Below are 21,536 nucleotides of genomic sequence, written 5' to 3'. Positions count from 1 at the left end.
GAATAATATACAGAGATACAACAGCAGACAAGAGGATTCCAAGAATCAAGTCAAAGATTCGAAATACGAAGAAGCAAAAAATACTCAACAGGAAAAGCAAAAAGAAAAAAGAATCCAAAAATATGAAGATAGTGTAAGGAGCCTCTGGGACAACTTCAAGCGTACCAACATCCGAATTATAGGGGTGCCAGAAGAGAGAGGGCAAGACATTGAAAACCTATTTGAAGAAATAATGACAGAAAACTTCCCCCACCTGGTGAAAGAAATAGACTTACAAGTCCAGGATGCACAGAGAACCCCAAACAAAAGGAATCCAAAGAGGACCACACCAAGACACATCATAATTAAAATGCCAAGAACAAAAGACAAAGAGAGAATCTTAAAAGCAGCAAGAGAAAAACAGTCAGTTACCTACAAGCAAGTACCCATACGACTGTCAGCTGATTTCTCAACAGTAACTACGCAGGCCAGAAGAGAGTGGCAAGAAATATTCAAAGTGATGAATAGCAAGAACCTACAACCAAGATTACCTTATCCAGCAAAGCTATCATTCAGAATTGAAGGTCAGATAAAGAGCTTCACAGATAAGAAAAAGCTAAAGGAGTTCATCACCACCAAACCAGCATTATATGAAATGCTGAAAGGTATTCTTTAAGAAGAGGAAGAAGAAAAAGGTAAAGATAAAAATTATGAACAGCAAATACATATCTATCAACAAGTGAATCTAAAAATCAAGGGAATAAAAAATCTGATGAACAGAGTAAACTGGTGAATATAATAGAATCAGGGGCATGGAAAGGGAGTGGACTGACAATTCTTGGGGGGAAAGGGGTGTAGGGGTGCAGGAAGAGACTGGACAAAAATCGTACACCTATGGATGAGGACAGTGGGAGGGGTAAGGGCATAGGGTGGGGTGGGAACTGGGTGGAGGAGAGCTATAGGCGGTGGGGGAGGAACAACTGTAATAATCTGAACAATAAAGATTTAATTTAAGAGAAAAAAAAAAAAGGTCCCGGATTTGATTCCCATTTAGGACACATGCCTAGGTTATGGGTTTGATCCCTGGGCCTTATTGAGGCTCATGCAGGAGGCAACCAATCAATGTTTTTCTCTCTCTCTCTCTCCCTCTCTCTCTCCCTCCCCTCCCCCCCTCTAAAAATCAGTAAAAAAATCCTCAGGTGAGGATTTTAAGAAAATATTAAAAACGAAATTTCCTTATGACCCAGTGATTCCACTTTTGTGAATATATCCAAAGGAACCTAAAACACTAATTCAAAATAATATATGCACCCCCTATTTTCATTGCAGCATTATTTACAATTAAAGGCCTGATGCCCGAAATTTGTGCAAGGGGTCAGCTCTCGCAGCTGCGGCAACCTGCCTCGGCCCTCACAGATGCGGCGGCTTGCCTCGTGGCTTCCCTCACCCCTCGCAGCTCCGGCTTCATCCAGAAGTACATCAGCAAGGTAGTTTGGCTGTCCAGTCTAATTAGCATATTATGCTTTTATTATTATAGACTAGAGGTCCAGTGCACAAAATTCATGCATGGGGGGTGGGGGTCCCCTCAGTCCAGCCTGCATCCTCTCCAATCCGGGACTCCCCAGAGGATATCGGCTGCCGGTTTAGGCCCAATCCCTAGGATCGGCCGTCAGAAATCCATCTCACAACCCAGGACCGCTGGCTCCTAACTGCTCCCCTGCCTGCCTGCCTGATTGCCCCTATTTGTCCCCCTGCCAGCATGATCACCCCTAGCCGCCTCTGCCTGCCGGCCTGATCACCCCTAACTGCCCCCCATGCCGGCCAGGTCGCCCCCAACTGCCCCCCACTGCTGGCCTGGTCGCCCCCAAATTCCACCCCTGCCAACCTGTTCGCCCCCAAATGCCCCCCTGCTGGCCCAGTCACCCCCAACTGCCCCTTCCCTGCTAGCCTGGTCGCCCCCAACTGCGCCCCCTGCAGGCCTTGTCACCCCACGCAGCCTGTTGTTCAGTCACTTGGTTGTCCCTCACTAACCCCCCTGCTGGCCTGATTGCCCCACGCAGGCTGTTTGTTCAGTCGTTTGGTCATCCCTCACTAACTTCCTGCCTGCCTGGTTGCCCCATGCAGCTGGCTGTTCAGTCGTTTGGTCATCCCTCACTAACTTCCTGCCTGCCTGGTTGCCCCATGCAGCTGGCTGTTCAGTCGTTTGGTCATCCCTCACTAACCCCCTGCCTGCCTGTTCGCCCCACGCAGCCTGCTGTTTGGTCATCCATCCAGTTGTTTCGGTCATGAGGGCCCCTGGCTTTTTATGTATTAGAATAGTCAAGGTATGGAAGCAACTCAAGTGCCCATTCAGAGATGAATGGATAAAAAGGCTGCGGTACATTTACACAATGGAATACCAATCGGGCTTAAAAAAAGAATGAAATCTTACATTTTGTGACAGCATGATGGACCTAGAGAGTACTATGCTAAGTGAAATAACTCAGAAAGAGAAATACCATATGATTTCACTTATATGTGAAATCTAATGAACAAAATAAACAAAATAGAAACAGACTCATAGATACAGAGAACAGAATGACAGTTATTAGAGGGGAGAGGGGTTGGAGAGCCGGGTGAAAAAGTAGAAATTGGTAGTAACAGTACAGTCGCAGAGATGTAGATTACAGCATAGCGAATGTAGTCAGTAATATCAATGATAACTGTATGGGGCCAGGTGGGTACTTGAAGCAGTGATACATGATTTTCAAACCACTTTGTTGTACATCTGAAACAAATACAGAATAATATGAGATGTAATTGAAAAAAATTAATTATCTGTCAGAATGGGTGCTTGGATTACCTTATCACAACGATTTTCAACCCTTTTTATCTCATGGCACATAAACTAATTACTAAAATTCTGTGGCACACCAAAAAAATATATTTTATGCTGATCTGACAAAAAAAAAATAGGTATAATTTTGATTCATTCACACCAAATGGCTATTGTTGTGTTGGCTATTGTCATTTTTTTTATTTCACAATCTAAGGGAAAAGAGTTCAGGGCCCGTGACTAGTCAGGTATTGCATGTTTTAAAAATTCTTGCGGCACACTGGTTGAAAATCACTGCCAAATAGTAGCCAAGAAAAGGGGAGTTCTCAGAGCCAATGATTAGCTCTAAACCTGGAGGAATAAGGCAACTGTGTAGGAATCCAACCCTCTAAGGATCCTGAGACCTTCAACTCAGGGACTTTTAGATACTGGATCCCTAATAAGGTTATGGCATCCAGTTCATTCCAGAGACACCCAGAAAGTGGTAGGCTGATCTACATGGACCCTGGAATTTGAGTCAGTTGAGGTTTACAAAACTATATAAGGTGGACACTTCCCCTCTACCAGTAAAGATTTCTAAATTCCACTGAGGCTGTAAACTGACCTCTAATCTAAAAGACTCTTCCTTAGGCCCTGGCTTTTTAGCTCAGTTAGAGATCAAAGCATCATCCCAAAAAGCTAAGGTTGGGGGTTCAATCTCCAGACAGGGCACATGAAACAACCAAGGAAAGCATAAATAAGTAGAATAACAAAGCAATGTTCTCTCTCTCTCTCTCTCTCTCTCTCTCTCTCTCGTCTCCCTTCCTCTCTCTAAAATCAATCAATAAGTAAAATAGCCCTACACGGTTTGGCTCAGTGGATAGAGCATCGGCCTTCAGACCGAGGGTCCCAGATTCGATTCTGGTCAAGGACACATGCTCGATCCTCAGTAGGGGTCATGCAGGAGGCAGCCAATCAGTGATTCTCTCTCATCGTTTTTTAAAATATATTTTTATTGATTTCAGAGAGGAAAGGAGAGGGGAGAGAGAGATAGAAACATCAGTGATGAGAGAGAATCATTGATTGGCTGCCTCCTGCATGTCCCCTACTAGGGATGAGCCCACAACCCAGGCATGTGCCCTTGACCGGCATCGAACCTGGGACCCTTCAATCCGCAGGCTGGCACTCTATCCACTGAGACAAACCAGCTGGAGTCTCTCTCTCATCACTGATGTTTCTATCTCTCCCTCTCCCTTCCTGAAATCAATAAAAATAAATAAATACTTTTTCCTTTTCTCTCTTTCCAGTTTTAGTCTGAGAAAAAAAGCAAAATGCAAATGGTCTAGTTTGTGCTACGAAGACTTGAAATCTGAAAATTGTTCTACTCTGCATGGAAATTCACTAGAGTGAAACAATACAATCCTGGGAAGGAAGCTATCAGACATTCACTTCAGCATAACTTAGTAACAGATGGTATCCCTTTTCAGTTGAGAGTGCTGCATTAGAGGAAAAAGTTGTTTTAGTTTTGGGGGGTTTTTTTGGAGGGTGGGTAATGAGAGGGTTAATTTAACAGCATGAATACTCTATGGAATAACAGATCTGAGGGAAGCATGATGAATGTGCACATCAGGAGCCTGAGATCCCTGGAAATCCAACAACTCCATTCTAGAAATCAGAAGGAAAGAGCACCTTTCTCCACACACTGCCAATACCTAATTTTACCCTCTCTCCCTAGACTGCCGCTCTGCTTCAAGGGTCAAACCGTTAAGAGGGTAGCCAGAGTGCATTCTCAGAATGCAGCCACCACCCCCTACCAACCTACCTCCACCTCTATGCCCACTTAAGCAGCTCTCCTTCCCTTCTACCTGCCACGCACTATGCCAGCTCCAGAGGGCTGAAAGTAAACTGAGGCAATTATGGTCACCAGGTATCTCAAAGAGTTACTTCAAAAACTAAGCACATGCAACTTTGCTGTGCTATATATATATTTCCCAGGTTCTATCTTATACATCATAAAGCTACCTCCTTGATATACGGTAAAAGATAGGATTGAAGTATCTCGTAGCAGAGTTCAAATATCAACTCTAATAGTTGTTACTTAAGCTCTTTAAAACCTACTGTGAAAATTAAAATGGGAACTTGTAAGTAAATCACCCACCATTATAGCAGAAGCTCAGTAAAGTGGTAGCTATTTTTTGAAGAGGATGTTGTAGTACTTTTAACAATCAGTTTTTAAAAAGCACTTTGCATTTTCAAAATATTTAAATCAGTACTCTTGCTCTAATTAGAAAACACTATTGATCATTTTTCAGGGCAATTCTCTCCAAAAAATCTGGTAAAATAATATATGATAAAATAAATAGTAGGAAAGGTTCACCCTACTCCCTGCATTTCTGAATGAACCTTTGAAATCACTTCATCTGTTTTATTTGGTTAGGAAGTACTGTACAAAGTCTCCTGAAATTCCCAGCCATTCTGCCTGAAAGATTTTAACAGAAATTCCCCAGAAAAAGGAAAGACAAAGGTCTATGTTGACAGTATTAACACGCAAACTAAAAACCACCCATATCTTTCTTCACTAGGTCCTAACAGGAAGGCAATCAGATAATAAATTTTACCTCTGTTTCCCCAATCCGAATGTCTCTACTGAGTTTCTCTTTATGAATGACTCCACGAGAACCCAACAACTCAGTTCAAGACCTTTCCAGGGACCTTGCTCAGGTGTAGAGAAAAACCAATTTTAGGTCCAGAAAATGATCACAGAAAAACCCCAGATTTTCTTTTTCTTTTTTTTTAGAAAAACAAAGGAATGGTTTTACATCCTAAGCACAGAATCAGTCGGTATATGAGAAAGACACGCAGACCCTGGGACAAAGCCCATAACCGTCCAGAGCAGCGGTTCTCAACCTGTGGGTCGCGACCCCTTTGGCGGTCGAACGACCGTTTCACAGGGGTCACCTAAAACCATCCTGCATATCAGATATTTACATGACGATTCATCACAGTAGCAACATTACAGTTATGAAGTAGCAACGAAAATAATTTTATGGTTGGGTCACAGCATGAGGAACTGTATTTAAAGGGCCAGAAGGTTGAGAACCGCTGTTCCAGAGGAACCTGCTTCCTTCCCTGCGCTCCGCGCCAGCCCCTTCCCGAGGCTCCGGACACGCTCGCACTCTCCCGGCCTCAGACTCTGCGGGGACCCGCAGCTGCCACGCTGAGGTTTTCAGCCCCGCAAATCTGGGGCTGTGTGGGGAGAGAAATACTCAGCAGCCGCGTGCCACCTTCACATGAACCATGTCACTCGGACGAGGGGACAACCCGCTCCCCGCCCCACCGCCAGCGGAGGGTGGGCAGGTCCGCAGGAAGCGGCCGGCGGCCAGGGCCCCGGGTTACCGTCCACACACATCAGAACAAGCACAGGTGAGCGGCGGCCCCGCCGCGGGCGCGGACAAGCGCGAACTGGCTGAGGCTAGGGATGAATGAGGCGGGCGGGGACCCGCGGGGGGGTGGGGCTCGCGTGGGATGGGGGGGCCGCCGCGGGGCAGGCGGGTCCGCCCCACTCGGGCCCCGCCCCCGGCCGCCCCGGCCCCGCCGCAGCGCCGCAGTCCCCGCGCGGTAGCGACGCGCGCCCCGGCCCCTGCCCCGCGCCGCCCGGCCCCCAGCACGTACCTGCCTTGCAGACCGGGGCGCTGGGGCTCCGCCTCTCCGGGGAGCAGCGGCTCTGCTCCGGGGACCGCCTCCGGGGGCGGACGCGGGCCGGGGGTGGGGCCGCGCTCACCTCGCCCGTCCACAGGTGGGTGGGCGACGAGCACGGCGACGAGACGGTGCCCAGCAGCGGCGGCGGGGGCGGCGGCCGCGGGGGGCTCCCGCGGGCTCCGGGCGCGGCGCCGCGCGTGGGGCTGGTGCCTCGCGTGGAGGTGGCTGACGCGCCCGTCTGCGTGGCCACGGTGGGGCTGGTGCGCGCGGCCGCACTCCCGCCGCCGCGCGTGGGGCTGGTGCTGCGCGAGGCCGTGCGCAGGCCCCCGCCGCCCGAGGGGCCTGAGGCGCCGCCACAGCCGCCGCAGTTGTTGTTGCCGCCGCCGCCGCCGTTGCTCCGCGTGGGGCTGCCATGTTGCTGCTGCTGCTGCTTCAGCTGGAACGGAACCGTCGCCCTCATGGGCTGCAGGCGGCTCCCGGCTCCCCCGGTCGTGGCGACCGCACCGCCCCCGAGGGCGCCGGCCGGCGTGGGGGACCCATTGCGCCTCATCCGCTGGGACATGGTCCACCCTCCCCGGTGACTGGGCGAGACGGGGGCGGGGGCCGTTGCTGGGTTGAAGGGGAAAAGGTTCTCGAGGCCGAAGAGAAGGTCCCCGCGACGGGGTGACGAAGCCGGAATCCGGGGTGCGGGGGGCGCCCGGGCCGCGGCCGGCAGCGAGGAGGTGGTGCAGCCGCCGCCGCCGCCGCCGCTTCTCCTCATCAACAATAGTGTCTCCGCCGCTGCCCCCGCCCCCCGCGCACGCCCATTGGTGCAGCGTCAGCCGCGCTCGAGCCGCTCCGCCGCGCCCATTGGCTGCCGGCAGCTCGGGCCCTGGCCCCCGGGGCCTAACAGAGCCTGGCTTTGCGCGGAGACCGTCCGCTCTTTAACGAGAGCAGCCCGCCCCCGGGATGGGGTGCGGGGGGAGCGGGGAGCCGGCCGTGTGTATGTGTAGCGCGTGCGCGCGCGCCAGTGTGTGTACACGTGAGTGCGCGTGCGCGCGCCTGGCCCCGCGCGCCTCCGGTCCACGCAGGGCAGCCCCGGGCGCTCGGGCTGGAACGTTGCCAACGAGAATGTCCCGAGCCGGAGCCGTCCCCGGGGATGTCCCGAGTCTGTCCTCACCCGCCTCCTCTCCCCTCCGTGTGCCCCGACCGAGGCCGGGTCCCTGGCCTTTTCTCTGGATCTTTTTGTTCTGTCCTAAAGCCATCAACGTTTGGGCAGGGCTCACAGGAGGAGAGATTGCGTTCATCCGAATGGCATGTTGCACCTCGTGTCCCTTTTAATTCATCTTTACAAAGAGCCAAGTCCCGGGAGGCCAGGCCTGCTGGTCAGCGTGCACTTGTAGGTTGTATCCACGAGGTCCGGTTGTCCAACGCTGTTACCACCGCCCCTGCACCTCGAGTCACCGGAGATTTTTTTTTCATCCGCTGCTGCCCAGTCCCCGGGTTCCTGGGGAAGATGTCCGCTACCCTGCAAGTTTGTGAAGGGCCTCGGTTTACCAAGGGCCTCGTTTGGTCTTCACGGTCATTATTTGAGGCAGAACTGGGCTGGCCATCCACGTTGTCTTCTGGTGCAGGAAACAGGTCTCTGTGTGCCGGGCAAGCACTCGGGAAGACAGGCAGCAACGTCAGTGCTAACATAATCTTAGGGGCTCCTCGTGAAGACAAAAAAAAATTTTTTTAAATAAAAAATGGTGGAATCTTACCGCACAGACTCACCTCTCGGGCTATAAATTGCTTCCCCTTTGCGACTTTATTAAATGTCCATTCTAGACAGATTTCATCTTGTAAAAATGTGGGAGTGGAAGGTGCGGGATGATTTCCTCTGGACCCGAAATTCCACTGGGTCCCTGTGCGTTGCGGTGGGAAGCCTGTGAGGACCTAAAGCCTCAGATCCCAGACCCACCACCGCCTCCGTGACCTTTCACAGGTCCCTGGCCAGTTCCCTTACCTGTAAAATGCAGCTCCGCAACGCCTCCCCTTCCATCCGATGGTTGTGATTATCAGCCACGGGGTAAACGAGCATGTGGTATGTAGAAGGCACTCGCGGTTCCAGGGTCTCCGAGTGATTCAGGGGCCCACGTCTCTCCCTTTTCCCTATTCCTCCTCTCCCCCACCGCAGAGAGGCCCCAAGTCCCAGAAAATACCTCGTTGGCTGCATAGACCTGACATCACTACCATTCCCACAACCTGGAGTGAAAACAAAAATAGCTTCTCACTAGACAGGACATACAGGAACCAGCCTGCAAGATCCATGCAGAGCGATAAGGCTAGTCTTAACACAGGAGAGAAGATAAGCCTTTAAATAAGGACTTCATGTCCTGTACCAAGTAGGAGCTCTATATATTTACTGAATTAAACTGCAAGAGTTCAGCAGCCCTAGTGTCTTAGGCTTCCTGATCAATCACTTTTTTTAAATTACATCTTTATTGTTGAAAGTATTACAGCCTGCTGGCAGGGCTCAGTGGTTGAGTGTTGCACTATGAACCGGGAGGTCATGGTTCGATTACCCGTCAGGGCACATGCCCGGGTTGTGGGCTTCATCCCCACTGTGGGGCATGCAGGAGGCAGCCAATCAGTGATTCTCTCTCATCATTGATGTTTCTATCTCTCCCTTCGTCTGAAATCAATAAAAATATATGTACTTTAAAAGTATTACATATGTCCCCTTTTTTCCTCCATTGACACCTTCTACCCTGCCTCTTTCCCCATAACTTTTGATGTTACCAAACTAGAGACCTATTTGTTGAAAGCAAGAGACTTTTAGCTTTTCTGAGCTAAAGTACTAACGTCAGCACAGAAATTTGTTAGATCAAAGAGTTAAAATGGCCCTAACTGGTTTGGCTCAGGGGATAGAGCGTCGGCCTGCAGACTGAAGGGTCCCAGGTTCGATTCCGGTCAAGGGCATGTACCTTGGTTGCAGACACATCCCCAGTAGGAAGTGTGCAGAAGGCAGCTGATCTATCTTTCTAACTCTCTATCCCTCTCCCTTCCTCTCTGTAAAAAATCAATAAAATATATTTTTTTAAAAAGTTAAAATGTCCTTGGCTCAATCATGAGTTCACCTTTTGCTTCTAGTCATGTTTCCTGTGGAAACCAAAAACTCTATAGCTACAGAAAATGCTCTTTTTCATCTTGACAGTCTTGGGCTTACCTAAGTGAGGGCATGTCAGCTGAAGCAGATGTTAGCCATTTCAGCCCCCTTTGTACTAAAGGATATTTGTGATGACTTGCAAGTAAAACTTGGAAGATATGAAATCATTCAAGAATGAAAAAAAAACAAACACTCGGATACTTTAGAACTTTTTGTCTGAGTTTAAGATTTAATGGCAATGCATAAAAGCATCATGTACTTGACTTCATTATCTGTCACTGAAGATTCAAAACAATGCATCAAGGTGATGTATTGGTCTTCAGTTTGATAGTACAGCTATGAAGAGTGTCCTTGTATTTCAAGGATCAACAAAATAAATGTCTCCCTCTGGCTTAAACCTTTAACCCTGTTCTTAGAATATCATTCAGATTTTCCATTTGCTCTCCAAGGTTGAAATGTGACTATATGAAGCTGAGGAAGCAACACGTTGGAATTGGTTTATCTCTATTTAAACTCCAGAAGACAAAATTAATAGGCTCATTTGCTTCTGTGCTTTTTTAACTCTTTAAAATGATCTTCTTATGGTAAAGGAAGGTGGATTTTAAGAAAAACTTTGTAGGTTTTTTTTTCTTCCCATGGTTTTAGTAGAATTAGCCATATCCTTTTATAAATCTCTAAATTAATGTCATTGAATGGAACACTCTACAGCCACTAAAATGATAATTATGAAGTCTTAAGTTCCTTTCATTTTAAAATAGAAAAAATGAAAATTATGCATTCAGCTGCATATATACAAAAATTCATTGTAGCTGCAATAATACAAAAATGTTCATGCATTATAAACAAACTAGAGGCCCGTTGCACGAAGATCTGCGCAATAGGCCTTCCTTCCCCTGGCTGCGGGCACCAGTTTTCCTCCAGCACCCGGGACCCAGGCCTTTGGTCCAGCCTCAGCGGAGAAGCCAAGCCTCTTCAGTCTTCAGTCGTCTTCAGTCTTCCCTCCGGCCAGAGCCTTCAGTCTTCGCTCTGTGCCTGCGTATGCAAATTAACCCACCATCTTTGTTGGGTTAATTTGCATACTCATCCTAATTGGCTGGTGGGTGTAGCGGAGTGATGACCAGTTTACATATTTCTCTTTTATTAGTGTATATATTGGAGGATAAAATACTGATATGAAAATAAAACAGTCATTTTTAATGTGGGATTTGGGGCGGTGTTTCCCCCCCCCCCCCAAGAAATATTGATATATGATTTCCTAATAAAAGGGCCGAATTATCAGAACTTAAATTGCAAAGTGATATCCTCTACTTAAAATCTGCTGCTTCACTGAGACTTTGGTCTCGACTAGTTCAGCAAGGCCTTCTATAGCACTACCCACTCCTGTGTTACTCTTACCTCTCTGACTACGCCTTGATCACTTTCACTGGCTCCTTCTCAACCTGACCCTAATAGGGTGAGAGAACCTCAGGACTCCATCCCAAGGCTTCCCGCCACTCATTGCCTAACCAGAGAGCTTCATTTGTACATAAAATTTTACTGACCATCACATTGCCATCTACTCAACTGGCTGCTTGACATCTCTCCTTGTATTTCTCACAGATGCCTCAAACATTGTCCACACCTGAATTTGTCATCGTCCCACCATTCACCCAGCAACAACTGGTGGCTCTTCCAGTGTTCTATTATCTCAGTATATGGATCCCCTATCTACTCAGTGGTCTAAATTAAAACCCTGAAGTCATCTTGGCTCTCTGGCTCCTTGAGGCAGGTTCATTTATCTTAACTACTCCAGCTTCTAAATCTCTTGTGAATCTACCACTATCCTCCAAACTCACCACCTCTTCTAGCCATGCTTCTCATCTTCTCTGACCTGTGCTCGCTCTTATACTTACCTAGCCAGTCTCCCTAGATCATTTATGCCCCAGTTTACTTCTCCAAGCACCCAACTTTCCCAAGTTCCCCATTTCTCACCTGCAATCCAGTCCCCATACATCTATAGTGGTCTTTTAAAAACACAAACTTTGTCCCAGTCTGGTGGCTCAGTTGGTTGGAGCATTGTCCCATACTTAGGTTGTGGGTTCTGTCCCCAGTCAGGCATGTATGGGAGGCAACCCATTGCTCTCTCTCTCCCCACCCCATCTCTAAGATAAATAAAAATACTCTCCAGTGAGGATTAAAAAAACAAACACACACACACACACACACACACACACACACACAAACTTAATCATCTCACTCTACAGCCTGGAGCTTTCCATTCCTCTTAGGAAGATGCGCCCAATCCTGAGGTTTACCACATAATCCATAGGCCCACCTGTTCCCCTCTGAGCTCCAGCCATGCTGGTCTCCTGTGATTTCCCCCAAATACTCCAAACTCCCATCCAGAGGCCTTCACATTTATTTCCTGTGCCGCCAACAGTCCTCACTCTCATCACTTGGCCAACTCTTGATCAAAGTTTTTAGATCAGGGGGGCCTCTTAAACTAGCTTTCTCACATTTACAACATTTACCATGCTTCCCTATTGTAGTTATTATAACACAATGATCTGTTCAGTATCTATTTTTCTTTTTAATGTTAAGCTCTTGGCTGCCTTCTATACGCAGAGCACTGTGAGAGACATTGGCTCTACAGCAATGAACAACCCACACGCTCCTTGTCCTCTTGAACATACATCTGTTGGAAACAATGAACAAAACAGGCATGGATGCACACACACATTACCACACACGTGAGTAAATTACCAATTGCAAAGTCCTGTAAAGGAAGCCATAGAGTGCCAAGAAGGAGAACAATGGAGATATAGCTAAGCTAGGTGGGAAGGACTTTCTGAAAAGGTGACATTTAAGATGAGACCTGAAATATAAGAAGGTGCTATTCATGGGAAGAGCATTCCAAACAGGAAATACTTGTATAGAGACTGAGAAAGGAAAATGCTCTGTGTGTTTAAGGAACCCAGGTAAGACCAGGGTCAACAAAGGGGAGAGTAGTTCAGAGATAAGACTGAAGAGGCTAGATCAGCCGTGGGCAAACTACGGCCCGCGGGCTGGATCCGGCCCGTTTGAAATGAATAAAACTAAAAAAAAAAAAGACCGTACCCTTTTATGTAATGATGTTTACTTTGAATTTATATTAGTTCACACAAACACTCCGTCCATGCTTTTGTTCCGGCCCTCCGGTCCAGTTTAAGAACCCACTGTGGCCCTCGAGTCAAAAAGTTTGCCCACCCCTGGGCTAGATGATATAGAGACTTTTAGGCCCTGGTAAGGGATTCAAATTTTATTTATTTATAGATGCAATGGTGATCTTGCATAAAGCTGAGTCCACTCATTGCCTGTATCAGCATAGCATCTCATTCAAAAGAAACAACAGATAACAACTAAAAATGAAAAGCAATCCAATATTTACTGAAGTCTATGAAAGGTACAAAGGGAAATTTCTGGGCATGAGTCTCAGTAAACATGATTTTAAAAATCTTGATCCATCTAAGTTCTACTCAGCACAGCAACAGTCTCCAATCTCTCTTCTCTCTAAATATTACAAACACCCTCCCCCACCCCACCCCACCCCCCCCAAAAAAACAAAAAAACTAGTGAGACCTGGACCTGGATCTTCTTTGGCCTCATTCTCTCGCCTTCAAAAGTCCATCCTTGCTCTATCCTTTCTGACCTCACCATTTCTGCATCTCTACTCCAGAACCCAGAGTAGGATCTTCCCAGAAAGGTGTAGGACTGAAAGAATACTTACATTTTCTGGTTTTTAAATTTGTTTTGTTTGTGTTTGTTATCACTACTGTTTGATGTTGCTTTCACACTGGGAATCCACTCTGGCCACTGTGCAGAGAATGGCTTATAGTGGAGCAAGAAGCAGCAAGGAAAATAATGTGGCACCTATTGCAAAGAAGTTCGAGCAAGGGGCGTTGCAGAGAGGAAAACAGTGGTTGGATTAAAAATCTACCTTCCAGGTAGAATTTGTCTTGCAGGTGATAGGGTGAGGGAGATGAGCTGTCAGGAGTGTCCCCAGGTCTCTGGCTTGAACACCTTGGTGGGTGGTGGCCTGTTTACGGAGATAGAAAGAGAGGAGAGAGGGACAGTCTTTGGATCAAAATCAGTCTAGGTTTGGATGTATTATGTTTGAGTCTATTATGAATTATTTAAAAGGAGACATTGAAAAGGCAGCTGTACATATAAGACAAGTTCTGAGAGGTCAGTCCGGGAGGTGTAAATTTGGGATTTGGGGCAGATAGATGTTATTTGTGGCTGTGTGAGCAAATGAGATCACCTAAGGACTTACGGCTACTTCTCGGTCTTAGCACAGTGCCAGGTACACTCTAAGTGCTCAAAAACATTATAATTTAAGCTCCTGTCTGTCTGTCTGTCTGTCTTGTTCTCCCTTGTGTCCCCATGCCTAGGACAGGGTCTGGCATATGGTAGGTTCTCAATAATTTCTTCTGAATGGAATGAATGGTTTAGCAACTGTACCATTCACAGCAGCAAAACAGTGATTTCAATCCCGTGTCCCTCAGAAACCAAAGTCCATTTGCTTTCACCATAGGATGGTGCTCTCTCTAGTTCAGCAGATAGTCTCAAAGGCTAGGTGAGAAAAGCAAGTTCATGGTATTTCGTTATATAAAAGAGGAAACTAAAGACGTTCCATGGCTTGCCTAAAACTACAGCCTACGTCTTTTAATTTATATTCCAGCATTCCTTCACCAGAGTAGGACTGACTTTCAACAGACCAGCAGCTGCTGGAGATATGTTGTACCTGCCAATTAGCATAAACTGTGAAGAGAGAGAAAAAACACACCTAAAAACATAGGTTCAGAAGTGGTATTACAACTTAAAGCAATCTTCTGCTATTCTGCCATGCAAACTTTTCCATTCAAATTCAGGTGAAATATCATATGGCCTTTTCCACTTGCCAAAGCAAGATATTGGCTCCCTCCTCCCTTTGTTCACTGATGTTGTGCTGTCAGAGATATGGTTCCCATTATACCAGCAGTTTTGTATCCTTTCAGAAAATCTTCCTGCCAAAACCGGTTTGGCTCAGTGGATAGAGCGTCGGCCTGCGGACTGAAAGGTCCCAGGTTCAATTCAGGTCAAGGGCATGTACCTGGGTTGCGGGCACATCCCCAGTGGGAGATGTGCAGGAGGCAGCTGATCGATGTTTCTCTCTCATCGATGTTTCTAACTCTCTATCTCTCTCCCTTCCTCTCTGTAAAAAAATCAATAAATATATTAAAAAAAAAAAAAAGAAAATCTTCCTGTATTAAAAGATATGTTAATGAACAAAGGCATGGTACACAACGGTGCTTTGCTCCTCCTTTAAGGGTTACAGTTATATACATGCTTGTATGTGCATGCATAGAATATTTCTGGAAATTCTCCCAAGAAACTGGCCTCTGAAAAGAGGAACTGGGAGGGGCGGGGAGAGAAAGATATGGTGGGAAGGACTTTAGATCCTTTCTTTATGCATACCCTTTTTACTATTTTTGAGGTTTTCGATGCATGTTCACATATTAGCTTTCTTTAATGTTTTTTCACATATTAGTTTTAGAAAAAAAAAATTGAATGTAAAAACTTAATCTCAGAAAACCGGTTTATTTTAGTGAACCTTAAGTTTGAAATTGGGATTTATTAATGATCATCACAGTCTCATATAAGCATCAGTACCCAAAATATTTCTGGATTTTGTTTAGGTTAAATAATATTGAGAAAATCCTTGTCCACAAAAATATGTAATTGCAAATGGTAGCAGTGTTCTTTTAATTGATCTTCAACCAGGCAGATTCAAAAAGTGGAAACAGGAATCATGGAAAATGTTTGTCGGAAATAAGTAATAAAGTGGGAAACATTGAGATTTGGAGGACACAGAATGGCAGAATATTGATAATTGTTGAAGTTGGGTGATAAGTACAGACTTGTTCATTATTCTAGGGGTTACTTTTTGTCTGTTTCAAAGTGCCTATAATAAAATGTTTTAAAAATTGATTCACAAAAAATAGCCAACAACTTCACCCATGCCTTACTATAAAAGCCAGAAAAACACCAAGAACTTATAAAGCTCTGAATTTAAAAATCTGAAAAACCTTATCTACCCAACCTGACATGTTATACATTTGTTTGTTATTGCACATAAGACTATATATCAAGCAGATGAACTTGAACTTTGCTGTATATTTCATTGTGCTCAGCATATACGTGCTGTGGTTGCATACTCACCTGTAGATTTTTCTATAAGCAGAAATATGCAGGCTGATTTTTTTAAAAGACCAATGTAAAGCTGCAACCTTTCTAAGTAATGACAGGTTTACAATAAATTTAAATGTAGCTCAGCGATGACAGGAAAAATTTAACACTAACAGCTACACACACAAAAAATAGTTTACCTGATGGTGGACATTAGCCAGTGGTGGTCCCAAAAAACCACTTGTAGTATTATATTAAATTAATTGATTTTATTACAGGTGTTTCAATATTTAAAATACATTCGAAAATGAAATTCAAATCATTTATTCCACCCCTAAAACACAGGGCAGTTTAAAAACCATTCCACTAGACTGTGATAAAATTGAAAGCAGGAAATATATTTTACTCACCTCTATCTCTCCACTACAAAACACAATAGTTTAATGAATGAATATTATTAACTGCAAGTATAGAAAAATTGATTTCTAAGCCCCAAAGTAATCTTATTAAAAATTCATATGTTGATTTTTCTGAGTACACAAATTCCATTCTCATTATAAACAACTGAATAGAAAAAATTTACTTAGAAAATAAAATTCACAGTTCCCCAATCTTTCATTTTTCTATGTATAAAGTAACCTACATTCATGAGAATTTTTACTTTAAAAAACAGGATCACATACAAGTTTTAAAGCCCATCTTTTTCCTTTAAATACTGTATATATCTAGGTCATCTTTCACTCAGTATTTATCTAGATTCTCTCATATATATAGTATTCCATCATTTGGCAGGCGAGTCCAGTGCTGCTTAACGATGGAGATGTGTTCTGAAAAATGCACCAGTTGGCAATTTCATCGCTGTGCAAACATTGCAGATTGCATGTACACAAACCTGGATGGTGTAGCCCACTACACACCTGGGCTACATGGAATCGACTATTGCTCCGAGGCTACAAACCTGTAGAGCATGTGACTGCACAAAACAACACAAGATTAAATCAAGCACAAAAGAAAGTGATGCAATCAAGAAACACATAAACATGAAATGCATGAGGCTGCTGCCGGTGTAATTATGGCACTGTTCTACAGCAAACATTTTTTTTCGTAAGTAGAAACAGTACACTCTAAGTAAAAATAATGCCCTAGCTGGTTTGGCTCAGTGGATAGAGTGTTGGCCTGCAAACTGAAAGGTCCTGGATTCGATTCCGGTCAAGGGCACATGCCTGGGTTGCGGGCTTGATCCCCCATAGACGGCTTGCAGGAGGCAGCCAATCAATGATTCTCTCTCATCACTGATGTTTCTATCTCTCTTTCTCTCCCTCTCCCTTCCTCTCTGAAATCAATAACAATATATCAAAAAATAAAGATAAAAAGTGTAGTATAATAAATACAAAAACCAGTCCCCATTTATTATCATTAATCAATAATACATTGCATGTGCTATAAAGGCATAACTCTGAGATATTGTGGGTTCCATTCCAAACCACCACAATAAAGCAAATATTGCAATAAACGGGGGTACGCCTATACTTTTATAGGACTGGCAGCACAGTAGGTTTGTTTACACCAGCATTACCACAAACACAAGAGCAATCCTTGGCGCTACAGCCTTGCAATGGCTATGATGCTACTAGGCCAGTGGTCGGCAAACTGCGGCCCCGTGAGTGTGGCTTTTCCACAAAATACCACGTGCGGGTGCGCGCGTACAGGGCGATTGAAACTTCATGGCCACACTCAAGGGGCCAAAGAGCCACATGTGGCTCGCGAGCCGCAGTTTGCCGACCACTGCACTAGGCAATAGGAATTTTTCAGCTTCCATTGTCTTTCAGCTTCCATTGTTGACTGAAACGTTGCCATGCAGCGCATGGCTGTACCATAATTTAACCAATCTCCTATTGATGGACATTTAGGTTCATTTCATCTTTTTGATATAACATACAATAGTCTAATGATATCTTTGCATTTACATTTTGCATTCTTTTGAGAGCATTTAAAATTTAATGTTGCCTAAAAGCAATGTGTTTGCACAGAACAGGAAACCAAACAGCTTTAGAAGGCTGATTTGTCATTACCCCTCCCAAGCCCTCCAAAGGATTAAGTCTCTTTGAAAATGATTAGTGGTTTGTTTTTTCCTTAAAAAAAAAAAAAAAAAAAGAAAGAAATCTTAATGGAGCCTTCCTTTCTTCCGTTCTTTTTAAACTAGGTATGTTCCAGGACTTCTGTGTAGCTGCCAACCTGGAATTTCCCTTCACTTCTTGGGTGTGTGTACATTATGTCCCTTCTACCCAAGGTCTTCCGTTTTGTTTATTTCCTGTGTATGGCTTTTTTTTTTTTTTTTGTAATAGCTTCCTAATGGTGTACAGAAGGTAAATTTTTTTTTAAGACATTGCAAGTTTTCAAATGTCTTTATCTCATCCTTAGATGGCTTGGAAAAATGTCCTCGGTTGAAGACATTATTTCACTGTCACATAGCATTCATTGTTGCTGTTGAGCAATCCAATGCCATTGCGCTTTCTCATCCTTTATGTATGATGTGGTTTTTCCTTAGAATCTTCTCTGTGTTAATGGTGTTCTGAAAACTCACTATGCTGGGGTTTTATTAAATATCCTAGGATGGACACCAGCTGTTTTTCAGATGGGAAAATGTTATTGTATTAGTCTTCAATCATTTTATTTCCCTTCACATACTAGCCCTTCCCTTCCTGAATGACCTCTTTGGAGTATATATATATCATCAGCTGGTTTCTGGTTAGGTTTGGCCAATGGGAGATCAAAATGCAGGAAGAGAGAGAAGTCAGAATCTTTCTTTCCTGAGGCAGAGCTGAATCTCCTGCAGTGTCTCTCAGGCAGTAGCTATATCTCCCACTGGGAGGCCCTTTCTCCTGGACTCCAGTTCTCACTAGGCTGCATTTACACGACCTCCTCCAACCTTGCCCCTTCAGCCCTCGGAGTGGAATAGCTTCTCACTGTTGCTATCTGGACACTGTACCACCCTTATGTGTTCCCGTAATCCTTCCTGCTCACACTTCTATAAGAGTCGCTTTGTAAAAATCTCTTTATCTGAACCATGTGGGGTGAATTGTGTTTGTTTTAGGGATTCTGAATGATACAGATAGTCTCCTTCCTCCCTCCCTTCCTCCCTCCCTCTCTCTCTCTCCATTTTCCAAGAAATATTGAGTTTCCTAAACTAGCCTTCTAACTTTTTCTTCTATTTCCCATTTCTATGTCATCTCTTCCATGTATCTCCTGGGGAATTTCTTTGTCTTCACCTTCTAACTCCTCTATGAATTTCTTATTTCAGCAATCATGTTTTTCATTTCCAAGAGCTCCTTTATCCTGTCATTATTATAGCGTTCCATTGTTTCATGGATATAATTTATTTGTCTTCCTGTATTGTCTCTGTTTTCCCAAAATTCTTTTGTTTTGGTGTCTGCCTTTCATGATGGAGACATTTGTCAAATGTCAAATTACTTTCACATAATCGCTAATTGTTAACTCTGTGTACTCAAATGGCTTGTCCCTTGGTGGGCTTTACTTTGGGGTGAACAAGCAGGAATCCACATGCTTCATTATAGGGTCCCAAATGTCATTTCTCTTGTGATGTTAAATTTTTCCAGAAGAGAGCCCACCAATCTCTTGTCTGGTATTTTTGGAGCCAAGTGCAGGAATTACAGCTTCAAATTTAAAACAGACTTTCATTTAATGGGAATATTTTTTTTCTGGAAGAAATTCCTTGAAGTAAAATTGTGGGATCCGAGAGTATGCACTTTAAAATTTGATAGATTCCAATGCAATTTGGAAGCATCCTAAGAAAAAAGTTTAATGTGGTTTTAAAAAAAAACAAAACAAGCAAACACATTTTATACGCTGTAAATGTCAGCAGAACTTAATAAAGTACTTTCCTTAATGTTTCAAGAAGTAAAATAGACTGAAATGAATTCTTCTTTTCCATGGTTCTACTTACCTTCAGAATCAGTGCCAACATAGCCTATTTGAAAATTTCCCATCTTTCTAGAAGACAAAATTAGATTCCCCCCAAAGCCATTTGATTGGTATTGCAATAGAGGCAAAAATTGAAATCTATAAAGAGGCACTTGGTCTTTTATCATTAGGACCTAAGGAAGTAGCAACGAAAATAGTTGCTTAACCAGATGATCTTTGGTAACTGATATTTGAGTTTATGACAACGGTTTGTGGGAGATTTATCTCGGGATGGTGATTGCCCTGTAGGTTATGAGAATAATTAGGGCAAGAAGCTATTTAACCACACTCCAGAGAAAGGCAGTCCACAGAACATGAGGATATTATTTCTAGGGTACCTAAATTATATCCAGGTCATAACTGACCTGTAGGAACTAGCTCCATGCTAATCAAAGTAAGTTTTTCTTTTTTTAAAAAATTGCTGATCATCTTACCCCATAAGGTTGCTCCATATTTTGTCCTAGGTTCCTCACTACATAGCAGACAGTGAAAACTCTTTATAAACTCTACTCCAGGGAATCTAAGTCTCATCCAGAAATAGACATTTCCCTTCCAAAATGATTGTAAGGAAGTCTTTAAGTTTTCTGTCTCTATGGTAACAGCTTGATGGAGAGAGTTAATGACTGGGACGTGAAATACGCCTTGCCCTTTCAAATTCTGTAACAACCACTCAGCGTGCACTCACAGACACCAATTGTTGCTATGGAATAGCAATCACTTTACCATTGCTGAATTGGAGCTTGGATTTCATAACAGAGGGAAACAGAAGAGGGGAAAAAAACACATCCAATCTACATTGTACCTAATCATTCCTTCTTACTTATTCTTTTACTCTGTAGATATAGTTGAATTTTGCTTAAAGAAATGCAGTTAAATTCTGTATATTTGCAAATGTACAGGCCAAGCACTGGGTTCATAGACCACAAAATTTGTGCATCCACTATGTACCACAGGCCAGTCCTATGCATATACTCACCATTGTCAATAAATACGGGGGTAGTCAAAAGGAGGTTTACAGCTGGCATCTCAGTGGTTAGAGCAGTGGTTCTCAACCTTGGCTGCACATTAGAATCACCTGGGAATCTTTTTAAAATCCTTATTTCTAGGCCTCATCCTCCAGAAATTCTGTTTCTTTGTTATGGGGTGGGGCCACAACATTAGTAACAAAGAAACAGAATTTCTGGAGGATGAGGCCCAGGAATCAGGATTTTAAAAGATTCCCAGGTGATTCTAATGTGCAGCTAAGGTTGAGAACCACTGGGTTAGAGCATTGGCCTGCATACCTAAGGCTCTCAGGTTCAATTCCTGGTCAAGGGCATACACCTGGGTTGCAGGTTTTGTCCCCCGCCCCCAGCTGATAATCGATATATCTCTCTCACATCAATGTTTCTGTCTTTCTCTCTCTCCTCCTCCCTCCTTCCCTGCGTATGAGTACGCAGTTTCTTCTTGTATTATTATTTATTATTGTATTATTAATTATTATTATTAACCTACTTTTGCCCACCCCTGTATTTGTGAGTAAATTATTTTAAGAGCACTTATATTACCAATGATTTCTGGAATCTTTTCTCAATATCTCTTAACTATGCCATAATGCAGAGTGAATTCAAAGGGCAAAGTACCAAGACACTACTTCCTGTTACACACAATGCGAAGTGGTTTAGTCCCCCAACTATGTGTCTCCAGTGAGCTGGGAGAATTAACTGAGCCATGATACCCTGTGAGATGACTTAGGCAGCTAACAGGTGAAGAAACTTAACCACTTGT

At 44.3% G+C, this 21,536-nt stretch overlaps 1 protein-coding gene across 1 annotated transcript in view; it reads right to left on the bottom strand.

Annotated features, from left to right (window-relative positions):
- FAM117B (family with sequence similarity 117 member B) overlaps window positions 1-9,127 on the bottom strand; it is an 88,436-nt gene extending 79,309 nt beyond the window's left edge. The window contains exon 1 of the mRNA XM_081096160.1: window positions 6,446-9,127. Within this exon, the coding sequence (XP_080952286.1) occupies window positions 6,446-7,232 (787 nt within the window). The 5' untranslated portion in view covers window positions 7,233-9,127. The remainder of the gene's footprint in view (window positions 1-6,445) is intronic.
- Window positions 9,128-21,536: the final 12,409 nt, after the last annotated feature.

Source organism: Myotis nattereri, assembly GCF_964212035.1.
Source record: "Myotis nattereri genome assembly, chromosome: 7".
NCBI classification, from domain to species: domain Eukaryota; kingdom Metazoa; phylum Chordata; class Mammalia; order Chiroptera; family Vespertilionidae; genus Myotis; species Myotis nattereri.
This window is presented reverse-complemented; position numbering and strand designations above follow the sequence as displayed.